Source organism: Drosophila suzukii, chromosome 3 (assembly GCF_043229965.1).
Source record: "Drosophila suzukii chromosome 3, CBGP_Dsuzu_IsoJpt1.0, whole genome shotgun sequence".
NCBI classification, from domain to species: domain Eukaryota; kingdom Metazoa; phylum Arthropoda; class Insecta; order Diptera; family Drosophilidae; genus Drosophila; species Drosophila suzukii.
In genome coordinates this window covers 15,661,327-15,675,045 of record NC_092082.1, presented here as the reverse complement: position 1 = coordinate 15,675,045, position 13,719 = coordinate 15,661,327, and the positions used below count along the sequence as shown (strand labels likewise).

The 13,719-nt window shown below is 44.1% G+C and overlaps 2 protein-coding genes and 1 long non-coding RNA gene across 4 annotated transcripts in view; 2 read left to right on the top strand and 1 right to left on the bottom strand.

Moving 5' to 3' along the window:
* Positions 1-8,589, bottom strand: part of LOC136116940 (uncharacterized) — a 33,378-nt gene extending 24,789 nt beyond the window's left edge. The window contains exons 1-2 of the long non-coding RNA XR_010654055.2: positions 8,454-8,589; positions 7,729-7,798 (exon numbers count right to left, since the gene is read on the bottom strand). This is a non-coding gene — a long non-coding RNA (uncharacterized lncRNA). The remainder of the gene's footprint in view (positions 1-7,728; positions 7,799-8,453) is intronic.
* On the top strand, positions 569-5,125 carry LOC108006811 (uncharacterized). Of its 2 annotated transcripts, XM_036816434.3 has the most exons (2): positions 571-2,090; positions 2,156-2,335. In XM_036816434.3, exons 1-2 carry the CDS (start codon positions 794-796, stop codon positions 2,188-2,190), a joined length of 1,332 nt encoding a protein of 443 aa, XP_036672329.3. In that variant the 5' UTR covers positions 571-793; the 3' UTR covers positions 2,191-2,335. The 2 variants fall into 2 exon arrangements, with proteins under 2 accessions (XP_070853198.1, XP_036672329.3); XM_070997097.1 differs by having other exon boundaries at positions 569-5,125.
* Positions 8,590-8,813: 224 nt separating the features above from the next.
* On the top strand, positions 8,814-13,701 carry LOC108006841 (tonsoku-like protein). The gene is made up of 5 exons (XM_017070391.4): positions 8,814-9,203; positions 9,269-9,440; positions 9,717-12,230; positions 12,285-12,460; positions 12,526-13,701. The coding sequence occupies exons 1-5, from the start codon at positions 8,933-8,935 to the stop codon at positions 13,611-13,613; spliced, it is 4,221 nt and encodes a 1,406-aa protein (XP_016925880.4). The 5' UTR covers positions 8,814-8,932; the 3' UTR covers positions 13,614-13,701.
* Positions 13,702-13,719: the final 18 nt, after the last annotated feature.

Genomic DNA, 13,719 nt, shown 5'->3' with positions numbered 1-13,719 from the left:
AAACACCAAAAACTTAGGCAACGGAGGCGAAAATAAAAACGACTTGGTCAATCGGAGATGCAAACAAAATATTTCGCTCGACAGATAAACAAAGCTGTTCCAAGGTGTTTGTTTGCATTACAATGCGATTGAGACACTATCCATGGGGTGGGGTCCCCATCTCAGTCTCGGGAATTGATTGACAGCCGCAAATCGCGCCTGTCGATTGCTTGATTGAGACTTACGAGGCGATTAAAATCGCGTGAAAAGCGCTCGCGACTCGCCAGTCGGCTGTCTCATAAATACGGGCATTTCGAATTAATTCCATTTGGCAAATGGACAGCTAATGGGCCCAGCGACTGCAGAACTTTCTAACTAATTTTTTACGGCTGATTCGATTCGATAATGTGGTAGTCTTTTCGCGCTTCCAATCTTTTGGGTTCTTGAGTGGCCGAGAACCTTTTGTCAGCTCGGACCGCCGCAGTAATTATGCAATAGCCACAACCAGTTTGTCTCGCTCGGCAGTCGACGTCGTCATATTCAAATTGACTTTGGGCTGAAGATGCGACCGCCGGAGATTTCAGTCGTCAACGAAACGCGCAAACGCACACAGCCAGCTGGAAATCAAAAAATATAAAAAATTATTTAACAAAAAAAAACGCGGAGACAAAAACCGATATTCACGAGTTCTCGAAAGCGCTGTAAAATTTGAATTTCAAATGACCTAAGGATCTTGCTCCAGTTTTTTTGTGTGCTTTCTGTGTTCCCTATAAAAGAGTGATAGCTGCGGGTTCGAGTGTCAGAACAGATCAAGATGCTGAGGTGGCCAGTGGTTTGCCTACTGTTCCCGCTTTTGGCCACGGCCAAGATCTTCGATCGCTGTGAGTTGACCAATTTGCTGCAGCACCGTTTTGGCCTACCTGCCGCCCAGGTGGCGACCTTGGTGTGCATAGCCCAGCACTCGAGTGATTTCAATACGGCTGCCTTTGGCGGAGTAGCAGGATTGGGCGGTGGATCCCATGGTCTCTTCCAGATCAGTGATGTCTACTGGTGCTCACCACCGGGTCAGGGAAAGGGTTGTGGCCTGAGTTGCTCCAGTTTGCGGGACGATGACATCGCCGACGATGTCTTATGCGTTAGGAAGATCTATGCAGAGCACCAGAGGATCAGCGGTGACGGTTTCACCGCCTGGCAGGCTTATGGCGCCTACTGCAGCCAGGATGCAGCCTCCTATGTGGCAGGATGTGGAGGTCCTGGCAGCACAGCTCTCGCGGTGGCCGCCTCGTACCAGAAGCCCCAGCAGGTTCAGGTCCACAGCTATCCTGTGACTCAATACTACCACCAGGTGGCTCAAGTCCAGCCACAGGGAAAAATCTACAGCCGTTGCGAGCTGGCCCAGGAACTGTTTTACCAGCACAAGCTGCCCATGCCGCAGATTCCCACCTGGGTTTGCATTGCCCAGCATGAGTCCTCCTTCAACACAGCGGCCGTTGGTCGCCTGAATGCTGATGGCAGTGCGGATCATGGTCTCTTCCAGATCAGCGATCTCTTCTGGTGTACCCACGATCAGAGGGCTGGAAAGGGATGCCATGCCACCTGCAATCAGTTCCTGGACACCAGCATTGTCGACGATGTGCAGTGCATCCGGAGGATCCATCAGGAGCACACTCAGATCTCGGGAGATGGTTTCAATGCCTGGACCGTTTACCAGAGGAACTGTCTCAATCAGCACTACGAACAGGTGGCAGTCTGTTTTGCCAAGCCTCCGACTCACCAGCATCCCAATGCCATTGGTGGAGGAGGAGGTCCTGTCAAGCCCAAGGTCAGCTACGCCTATCAATTTGGCCAGGTGCAAGTGCATAAGAGTCCGGCTGTGAACCAATATTATCGACCAGCGGCACCCGTTTTGAGTTACCCATCCAATGGGGCTGCCTATTCGGGCAATCCCTTCCTGCGACCACGCCCCGTTAGTCCCCCCAGACAGCATCCCAATGCCATTGGAGCACCCCTTAAGAATCAATCCCCCGCTAACCCATTCTATAGCCACAAACAGGCAGTACAGTATCAGCCACACTATCAGACACACTTTCAAACACACTATCAACGCACGGGTAAAGTTTACAATCGCTGCGAGTTAGCCCAAGAGTTGTATTTCTCACACAAGTTTCCCATGCAGGAATTGGCCACCTGGGTGTGCATCGCCGAGCATGAGTCCTCCTTTAAAACGGCAGCTGTGGGTCGGCTGAATGCGGATGGGAGCGCGGATCACGGGCTCTTCCAGATCAGCGATCTTTACTGGTGCACACATGGCGATGGAGGCAGCAAGGGCTGTCACATCGACTGCAATCGCCTGCTGGACTCGGATATCACGGATGATGTCAGGTGTGTGAGGACCATCCACGAGGAGCACACCAGGATTTCGGGGGATGGTTTCACCGCCTGGACTGTCTACAATGGACACTGCAGGCAGAAGACTAGAGCAGATATCGCCAGCTGTTTCGAGGGTAAAGATCTGCCCGGGGAAGTCGCGAAACCACCTAGGGGTAACGGGCTGGTCAAGAAGGCATTTCCACATTCGAAGGGAAAAATCTACAATCGCTGTGAGCTGGCCAAGGAACTTTACCACAAGCATAAGTTACCCATGAAGGAGATTCCCACCTGGGTTTGCATAGCACAACATGAGTCCTCTTTCAATACAGCAGCTGTGGGAAGACTGAATACAGATGGCAGTGAGGATCATGGTCTGTTCCAGATCAGCGATATCTACTGGTGTTCCCATGACCAGACAAGTGGCAAGGCCTGCCACATTGAATGCGATCGTTTGCTGGATTCAGATATATCCGATGACGTTCAGTGCATACGAACAATCCACGAAGAACACACACGACTCTCCGGAGATGGCTTTAATGCCTGGACTGTCTACAATGGACATTGCAGAAATCAGAACTTGGCCCAGTTGAGCGACTGCTTCGAGGGAAATGAGATTGCAGAGGCGGATAAGGTTAGTCCTTATGGAAAGAGGCCACAAGTGAAGCCTCATCAGACGGTGGTCGAGAACCCACAGCAAAAGAAAGCGACCAGTCAAAATTATGTGGGAAATCCCTTCCTACAAGCAGCTAAGATACCCCAGCCCACAAAAGTTACAAATAAAATTTCGAACAATATATCAGCTCCCAAGGAGCCACAAAGCAATAAACTCTATGCATCCAATCCATTTTTCAATAACCAACTACAGAACAAACCTAATCTGGTATCCCAAAAACCCAACTATGAACGCAATCCCTTCCTGAAAGCCCCAAGTTCAATTACACCCACTGCCATTACTTCACACACTTCAGAAGAAGTCAAGCCCCATGTTAGTTTATCCTATGCTCAGAATCCATTCCTTAGTCTACTTGGCAAACCAATTGTACCCGCTCAAGCACCCATCAAGCCCAAGCCCCAGCCCAAGCCCTCGAGCCCAAGTCATAGTCCATCTAAGCCCACTCAGCTGGTCAACAGACCCTATGTCAGCAGCGACAGCTTCCGCAATGAGGTGATTAAATTTACGGCCACCTCTGCGGCAGCAGCAACAACTTCCAGCGTTACAAAGCAATCTGTAACAACAACCACACGGAAACCTTTGACAGCGACCACAAGAAAACCAGTCTCAACTGTGGCCAAAACAACTAGCTTGCCGTTATGGTCATGGCAAACTTCTACGACCGCTAAGCCCACAATAACAGAAAGTGGCAATCGCTTTACGGCCACAACGAAAGCATCAGCTTATCCAACAACCACTCGATCGGTGATAAGCAATGGGCCCACTACTCGTCCAACTATTGGGGCGGTTACTAGAGCAACTACTCGGTCCACGACAGCTCGTCCATATTTCTACTTAAACACTAACCCAACTACTCGTCCAACAACACGATCAACTACTCCTCCAACGCGACGTCCAGTTTCTACAACTCACCAACAACAATCAACAACAACGAGACCAATAACAGTAAGCAAAGCCAAAACTCGGCCTATTTCAACTGTTCGACCAATTACAACCACACACCAATCAACAACAACCAAGACAACAAATCGATACTCTGCCTTATATTCACCATCCCATTCTCCAAACTTAACATTAAAAACTACAACCCGTACCACTACATCTCGCCCAACAATCAATTCTCAATATCAATATATATCTGTAAATAAACCCACCACAGCACCAAAAACAGCAAGCAAACCTACCACTCGACCTATTACAACTATTCGGCCAATTACAACCACTCACCAACCTTTTATAACCAAGACCACAAATCGATCTGCTGCCCTATATTCACCAACCTATCGTCCAAATTCAACAACAAAAACTGCAACTCGTTCTACCACTACTACTCGCCCAACAACCTATCGTCCAAATTCAACAACAAAAACTACAACTCGTTCTACCACTACTACTCACCCAACAACCAAGTTCCAGAACCAATATATATCTGTTACTAAACCCACCACACGACCAACTGCACCTACTCGTTCAACCACAATTCGTTACTTACCAACAACTCAGCAGCCTTTGACAACGAGAACCACCAACCGTTACGCACCAACAACTCAGCAACCTTCGACAACGAGAACCACCACTCGTTACTCAACGATAACGGCACCACTCACTCGTCAAGGAAGCACCACACCAAGGCCATATTTATTTACCTCAACAACGAAAAAGAGTGCCACCACTAAAAATCCTTTCGATCATCCGTTTTTCCAGAAATTCAATGCAAAATTTGAGAAAGGATCAACAACTCAAGTGCAAAATCAAAAAGCGACTACAGCAATAACCCTTAATACAAATAAAACTACCATTAGTCCTTATCATGCTAAATATGAAGAGACCAAGATCAAAACAGGAGCCAAAACAATTCTTTCCTATGAAATTGGCCAAAACAGAAATACAACGAGGCCAAAAAGTGCCTTCGATGTTTACCTGAATTGGAACAAAAATTTGGCTGGTAACCACTAGTTTGACACTTTTGAAACTTGTAAATATGCGTTATTGATCGATGTAATACCACTAGTTTAGCATAATGGCAAAATACTCATGCATTATTAATCCGTAAGCCTTATAAATAGGATTTAGATAATAAAATAAAAATAAAAACCATGCGAATGCGAAATGTTTGAAATTAATTCAATTTCAAAGACTGGTTGGCGGACAAGCTGACAACGCGCCAAACGTCGCCAAGTGCGATTGGATCGTGGCTTTAAGTAGGGGCAGTGATTAATTTCGTTAACCCGTTCTTGGCCGACTCTTGTTAACATAAAAACCGAGCACCGCGACAAAGACAAAGCGGGCCAAAGAACTGCAGAGATAATGTGTTTTGAATTTCGATTGGGTCCCCCAATAATGTTCTTTGGTTTCAGCAACTTATTAATTTGTATTCTTAATGTAAAGGCCTTCTGTGCCTTTGGTAACCCAATAACCAACAAAAAATGATTTTATTTATATATTTATACTCGTTACTCGAATAATAAAAGGGTGTAGTCGGCGAAAAGTATGGGTAGAAGGGAGCGTTTCTGATCCCATAGAGTGTATATTTTCTATCAGGATAACTAGACGAGTAGATGTAGCCATGTCAACAACCATGGTAACCGTCTCTCCGTCCGTTCGTGTAAACGCTGTAGTCTCGGAAACTATAAGAGCTAGGAAGTTGAGATTTCACATTTAGATTCCTTAGCTTTGTACGCATCGCAAGTTTGTTACGCGAATATCCCCAGACCACTCTAACGCCCACAAACCGCCCAAAACTGTAGCTTCTACAGTTTCGGTTACCATTTAGTATAAATATTATTTAGATATATCTCGCTCATTTCAGTTTCAAATACTCATTTGTCTAACTAGCATATAATTAAAAACCAATTTAAATTTCAATATATGTATATTGATTTAATAATTATTCGGAGAAGCGTTCTCCCTTGTTTTTAATGTAGTTTTCTATTTTTATATCCATGTTTCTCAGTGTAGTAAGTGTTCAGCTTAACCCTTTTTTTTTGTTTTACATTTTTGTTTTAAAATGCAATACACATGTTTTTTGGTACGTTGCAGATTTGATGTCCAAAAAATTAAGATTTTTGTTCACGTACGTGCGAGCTGCATATTTTTTGTCTATTACCCATCACAGCTTGAGGCTGGGAAAACTTAGCAATTTAATTTCAATTGTTGGTATTAACTTATTGTCGACGCACACGACGAATTTATATCACTGTAACAAAAACAGTCCCTTTTCTACAAATTTTCCTTTAGGAGAAAGACTTGTAAACGTTAAATTCTCAAATTATTTTTCAATCACAACAATGATTTTAGAATTCATTTTTTTTTTTTGAGCTACTTACCTTACTAAATCCGAACTGTATGACTTACTTGAATTACACTACTCTCTTCACTTTTTAATTGCTAGTTTACTGTAAAACTATACGGTAAGTAGCTCCTTACTGGTGAGCAGAGAAATCACTATTGAATACGAAGATAAAAAAGAATCACCTTTTCTACTGCAGGCGAAAATCAATTTTCGGCGAATTTATTATGTCACGTTCATCCAAAACGGGAAAAGTGGTTTTTCAAATTGATTCCAAGTATTAAATTAATGTATTCAAAACCCAAAACAAATTTAATGTGTGATCAGAGCAAAAGTCAAAGATGCAATGACGATTGAACATTGGTTGTTTTAAGCACTTACCACAAATCTTTTAGAATAAGGTTATTAAAGGGTGGTAAAACTATAATTTCTGTCTGGAAAGTGTAACATTTCTAGACTATGAATCTTACTAATAAATATGGTTTGATTTAAAAAGTTAAAAACATTATATGTGCAGGCGATCTAATATTTGAGATACGCGAAATACGAAAAAAATAAGCCACAATTAAAGGTGAATAATATTTGCTGTGAGCATTTCAAATTCTTCACTCTCTCTCTTACTTTCTTTTTACATTTTCACATACTCTTACATTTGTTATTATTTTTAAAAAGAAAAACTCGATTTTAAACATTACATTTTTCACGTATTTTTGTAAATATAATGTTATGTAGCTTGGCTATAAAATTAGATGTCGGACCAAAAGTAGGCAACATAATTCAGACATATTTCTTGCTCTTGAGCCCAAATTTGCGTATTTTATAATAGGTGAATTTCTAGAGCAGATTTTGAATCCCGACCTGATGTCGCATTTCAGCGGGAATCTTACCTAAATTGCCAACCAACTGCGCATCCGTTCTACCTCTTACATACTTTCCGACGAATCTAGTATACCCCTTTACTCTACGAGTAACGGATACAAAGAGTGGACTTTCACAAAAGTTCGACATTTTCAATAAGTGCTTAATGGGCTAAGAACAATACCATTTCAACTGAATTGTAATGACCATTGATTGATTGTACATCAAGTAAATTTGACTTAGGGTTTTGTCAAAATACTTAAGTCCACTAGTGTATACTGGCTGCCCATATAAATAATTAACGGCCGTGATCTAATGCGTGATATAATTGTTCTACCCCAGTACATAAAAAATTTATAAAATTTTAATTAAAATAAATGTCTATAAGTGCCTCAACAAAAAGAGGAAATTCAAATTTTAGAAGAAAAACCACATAATTTATAATTCCCATCTATTCCCCACAATAAAACTAATACCTTATTATTTTATAAGATATAATTACAAATAAACATTAATTACTTACCTACAGCTTATAAAAAAAAATCAGCTTTTGACTCACTGTTTACTGTATATTTTAGTGTTGATTTCCACTTCACTGCGTTTGAAGCTTGCCAAATTAACCTCTGCGACTGAGATGGGAAGACAATTTCAAGAGAAAAATGGTTTCAATTAATTGATTCTCGAAATAACTAACGCTGTAGTCCCGACTCAGCTAACCAACCTCAAAATAAATAAACACTAGAGTAGGGGCGAAGAAAACTGTTTACATTTGTATTTACTCAATTTTAAAGTTGCGTAATCACCAAATTTGCTGATAAAAAAGTGGTATGTACATATATGTATGAATGTACCTAAGGGTGGTCTATTACTTGACCAATAAAATATTTAACAATTTAATAGCCTTTTTTAGGAAGGATAATATTTGTGGACTAAGTAATTCCACTTATGATTATTGAATTCGTAACCCTTGGGCACACAAAATTATTATAGGGTATATTTTGTATTTTTCAAGCAAATTTTTGGCGCGCAGAAACATACAAGGACTGGTTTTAAAGATTATGAATTAACCTTTTTAGGTCCATCCTAATGTACATGTGACCAAGCAAATAAGATTGCAAAACCTTCCGGTCTTATAAGAAAACGTATACGATAAGAAAATAAAGACCCACGATCGCAGGTTAATTTATGCGCATATGAAATCAATGAATTAGTTACCCCTAAATTTAATTAATTTGAGTACAGTGCCCAAACCTTCTATAAATTGTTTTTGATATGCACTCTTACCTGCACTGTATAGTTTTAAAAGATTGTAAAATTTACCTTTGCGAAAGGATACAATTTTGCACTTTACAAAAACGCGAGTTCCGGAACATTCAAAACAATAGTAAAGTGAGACCAGCCCTCGAAAATTTATATTTCTCGAGGCATTTTATTAAATTCAAAAAATACAGAAAGCGATTGTTTCACAGACTGTTTTTTAAGCTTTTATTTCATGGTTCGAGTCTGTGGTAAAATATCCATTTATATTGTGTTTTACCCGCCAAAATTCAAAATATATTTGTATATCTATCGATATTTAGAGATGAACCGAGAAACTATCGATGTTGGCCAATTTTTGGAAGGATCGATAGCATCGAGTAAAAATCGTCGTTTGTCTCATCTCTAATTCGCGCCGATCGCAAAAAAAAATTTGTGTTATTTATTTAATTTATTTTTGAATTGTAAATACCGTAATATCTAAGTCCGTTCTGCGTGTCTGTTTAATGGATGAGAAGCGCTACCTGAAGCGCAAGGAGAAGGCGCGCAGCGACGGCAACCGAGAACAGGTGGCGGTCAGTTGCAACCAGCTGGGCGACTTCTACAATCAGCAGGGCAAATACAACGATGCGGTCAGGGAATATGTCCAGGAGGCCCAGATATACGCCTCCATGGGCAAGGAGCTGGAGACGGCCAAGGCCAAGAGGATGGTGGGCGAGATGTACACCCTGCTGTGCGACTACGATGCGGCCAAGGATCACATCGGCGATTACCTGAGTGAGTTTGTTGGAGCACCTCGTAAATGAGGATTATCCTTTATAACCCGTGCAACCCTTCCCCAGTCATTGCCAAGCGATTGAAGAACCAGGTGGAGGAGCAGCGAGCATATGCCACTTTGGGTCGCGTGCATCTTCTACATGGACAATGTCTGGCGGACAGCTCCGCCTCCGGAGCCATGGAGCAACTAAAACAGGCGGAGAAAAGTTTCCTACGCAGCCTTCTGCTGATCAAGGAGTAGGTATTCCCTGTAGAAACTTAAGAAATTCCTACTTAGATGTCAGAGTACTGTCTAGAGATCGGTTCTCTCAAAAGGATATACATTTTAGAGACCTTATTATTAGCTTTATATCTACTCCGCATCGTTGTTTTAAGGCCTAATTATTCTATAAAGATTATGCAAATGATAAAAGAATAGTATACGCAGGGTACATCATTTTTAAGGCAACATCAAATTTCTTGCAAAATCCTTAATCAAATTTTTAAATGTTTTAATAAGTCCCTATTTTAAAGACTTTCAGGTCAGATTTCGAAGCTGGAGCAACTCGACATGCAAGCTCGCTGCTACCTGAACATTGGCGTGGTGAAAGAACACATGGAGGCCTTCCAAGAGTCCATCGAGTACATCGATAAAGCCATAAAGATCAGCAAAACGCACGAGCTGTGGGACCTGACCCACTTGTGTTACATTTCGATGAGCTTGCTCTACAATTACAAGAAGAATGACGCAACGTCGGCGCTCCGCTACTGCAATATGGCATTGGAGGTGGCCAAGCGGTTACCCAATAAGGTGAAGAAGATTTGCGAGACTCTGATCACCAAAGCGGAGATCCTGATCAAGGCGGGCGACTTTGCCAGCGCAAAGCATATACTCACCAAGGCGTACAAGAAGAACACACCGGATGAGAACGATCGAGGGAGCATTGAAAGGCAGCTGAGGATCGTGGTGAAGATCTGCCAGACCCTGGATGAACTGGTCCTGACCAGTTCCGTGGACTACGGCAAGCTAAAGAGCCTGTACGAGAAACTGGGCGACGGTTGCTGTCATCTGATGAACTACGAGAAGGCTATAACATATTACCAAAAGATGTTGGAAAACGCTGAACTGAATCAGGAGGCTGGAAAGAACCTAGTGCCGATCTACGTGAGTCTCTATCAGACTTATCGAGACAACGGGCAGTTTGACAAGGCCTTGGAGTACCTGTGGAAAGAGTTTGAGCTGAACCAGGATGTTCCCTCGGAGGCGTTCACCACCCTATGCACCATTGCAGAGATATGCGAACAGCAGTCTCACCCTTTTTGGACCGTCCACGACGTTTACCAAAAGGCTCTCCGGCAAGCCGAGAAGGCTGGCACCTCCTCTGACAAGCTCGAGAAGATTGCTATGGTAAGATTGCGGCGCCTGATGCTTAAGCATAATATGCAAGTTCTAGTTGAAAATCTGGAGGCGGAAGCTACAGCCAAAGGCATTGATTTGGACCAGGAGGAAAGCATGGGCGACGATGATGAAGACGCCGAAGCCGGTGGAACTGCCTTGCAGCAAAACACTCCCGATTGGGACGACGACTTCGACCTGACCACTCTCACTGATTCGGATGCCAGTGATCTGGATGAAAGCGAGAAACTGCGTCCGCAGAGAACCACACGAGGAAGCAGGACCCTAGTCATTAAGAAGAACAATAAGGGCGAGACGCAACTGCATCAGGCGTGTATATCCGGCAATCTGGAGCTGGTCAGACGCCTTATTGACCAGGGCCACACGGTCAATGTGCGAGATCACGCGGGATGGCTGCCATTGCATGAGGCCTCTAACCATGGTTTTCGGGATATTGTAGAGCTGCTGCTGGACAAGGGAGCCGCATCTGCCATCAACGATAAAGGGGGCACCAGTTGCGATGGTATAACACCTCTATTTGATGCCTGCTCAAATGGTTTCCTGGATGTGGCCGAACTCCTGCTGGACCGAGGCGCGGATGCTACTGTGCGAACGGACTACAACGAGACCTGTATCGCTGGGCTGGACAAGTGGCGCCAGGGAGCGCAGCTAGTTGATGGAGAGCAGGCGCAGTATGCTCAACTGCGAGATCGACTCCTCCGCACGCTTTCCAAGGTGGGCATCTGCAGCGACCGGAATGCCCGTCCTCTGACCAATGCCAATGTAAAAAGGGCAAGCAGAGATGAGCGGGGAAGCTTATCAGAGGAAGAGGATGAAGAGGAGGCCCTACAGGAGAGTAATAGAAGATCCCTTAGGCACAACCGTTCGGGAAGTGAATATGGTCCCCAGAAATCCGGGAGCTCAACTCAACCTAGTGCTAGCAAGCAATACAGAAGTGTTATGGCGCAGTTAAAAAAACCCAATCGCCTCAACGATGATCCTCCCAGAACCAGCACTATCAGCAAGCAGAAACGCAATGCCTTCCTTGAAGATGGTGAGGTGGATGCGGATAGCTGGCTGATCGATGATGTGGGTCCGGATCGAAAACGCAAACGCATCAACTCTGGAGATTTTAATAGTCGTCCCTCTAAGGAGAATTTGCAAGACTCTGCTTTGTCACTGCCGGCAAACTGGGAGGATGATTTGCTTCAAAGCACTCCGGATACAGAATACTCGCAACGTCAAAAGCAAATGCGGAAACTTACCCTTTCCCGCTCCTCCAGCATGAGTAGCAACCATAGCAGTTCAGCTGCTCCTAGTCGGAAAAAGCATCAGGCCACGCTTATGGACAGTGGATTCAGTAGATTCCGAAGTGAAAGTCCTCTAGGCAGTGAGTCCTCGCAGGATGGCGCTGCTTCGGTAATTAGCCTGCGAACTATTGAACCCGATTCCACCACGAGCACTATTCAGCTGCTCATCTCTCCGTCCAAATCGTCGCCTATAAAGGTACAAACTACTCCCGTTCTGGCCACCACTGTGTCCTTCAAAGTCAAAGTGCAGGACGAACTTTTACTGGTTCCCATTGAGCGAAAAAAATTGCAGGATATTAACATTCGATGGTTGGCAGAGGAAGCGGGGAGACGTTATAATAAGTAAGAATAGTTCATACAAAGTCTAATTAAAGCTAATCCTATTTATATTACTAGGTTGACGGGTTTAACACCTCTCCTACGACTCAAGACAGCCGATGGCTTCGCTTACGAGGAAACTGATGCGGTTAGTGTAGCCCTAGAGCAAAATATGCTGATGGCCACCATTCTGGATTGGAAAATATCACCTCTCTCGCAACGATACGAGGAAATGTGCCATCAAGTGCAGAAAAGTAAGAATTTATTTGGGAAGCCCTTTTCCTTCTTATGTACTAACAGAAATGTCTCCAATTTTTAGCTGTGGATAACAAGGTTAAGCTTCTACTCGAGCGTTCGCAAAACACTCAGATGCTAGAGCTCTCCGGCTTGTGGATGCGGGCTCAGCAAACCGAACCCATATTTAAAGCACTTCTCCATCAAGCGCGACTCACGGTTTTGGATCTCTCCCGCAACTTTATTGGTAACGAAGGATGCCAGCAGTTGGCCAAGTCTCTGCCAACATTGCTCCAACTTAAAGCCCTGCGTCTACAATGCAATGCGATTGGCTCCCAGGGTTTGGAGGCCCTGCTATGCGGTCAAGGCATGGATAAACTTGAGCTGTTGGAAGAGCTTAACCTAAGTCAGAATCCGTTGGGTAATGCCAGCCTGAGAATACTCAGTAAGTTTTGCGCCAGTCCTGCTGCTCGAGCTCTGACTTCCTTTTACATTGCTCAATGTGAGCTGACGGAGCTTCAGGACTTCGACCTGGGATTCAACCAGTTGACACGATTTGATATCAGCTTTAATCAACTCACCCAGCAAAGTGTGCGCCGGTTAACGGAGCAGCTGAATAGTTGCCGCCTTGAGCAATTGAATCTCAGCTATGTGCGCTGGCCCTTAGACGAGGCCAGTGCATTTGCTTTGGGAGAGCGACTAGTTTCTCTGCTAGAGGGTGGCACCTGCGAACGATTTATCCGAGTGGAGCTCGCTGGCTGTGGCTTGAACGATGCGCACCTGTACCAGATTAGTCAGCACCTGGCCAAGGCCAAGCAACTCCACTGGCTGGATATCAGCGACAATGTCCGACTTAGTGGAGCTGGCATGGGATACCTTCTAGACGAACTACCCCAACTGCACTCCCTGTTGGCCACCAATTGTACAAATCTTCTGGATGACACTCGTCTTCACAAACTGGAGCAACAACAGCAGGTGCCCAGGCGCTTAGACTTAACGATTGATGAAAAGGTGTTCTCCATGCCCGGTGTCTTGGAGACACTTCAGTCCATTTGGCAACTGCAGTTCGGAGACAAGGCCAAGATGCTGACCGCATCGAGCAGACGGAAAAGTGGCAGGCGGTACAAAGGTCTCCTTAAGCTTTTGGCTGATGGAAACGATGCGGAATTGTGAAGTCTTATCATGTAAAATCATTTTCATTATGTTGTTTGTCCCAGAGTATTTTTTATTGTTTGACAATTATATAGCAAATCTGAGTTTACCTCTTATCGTTTACTTG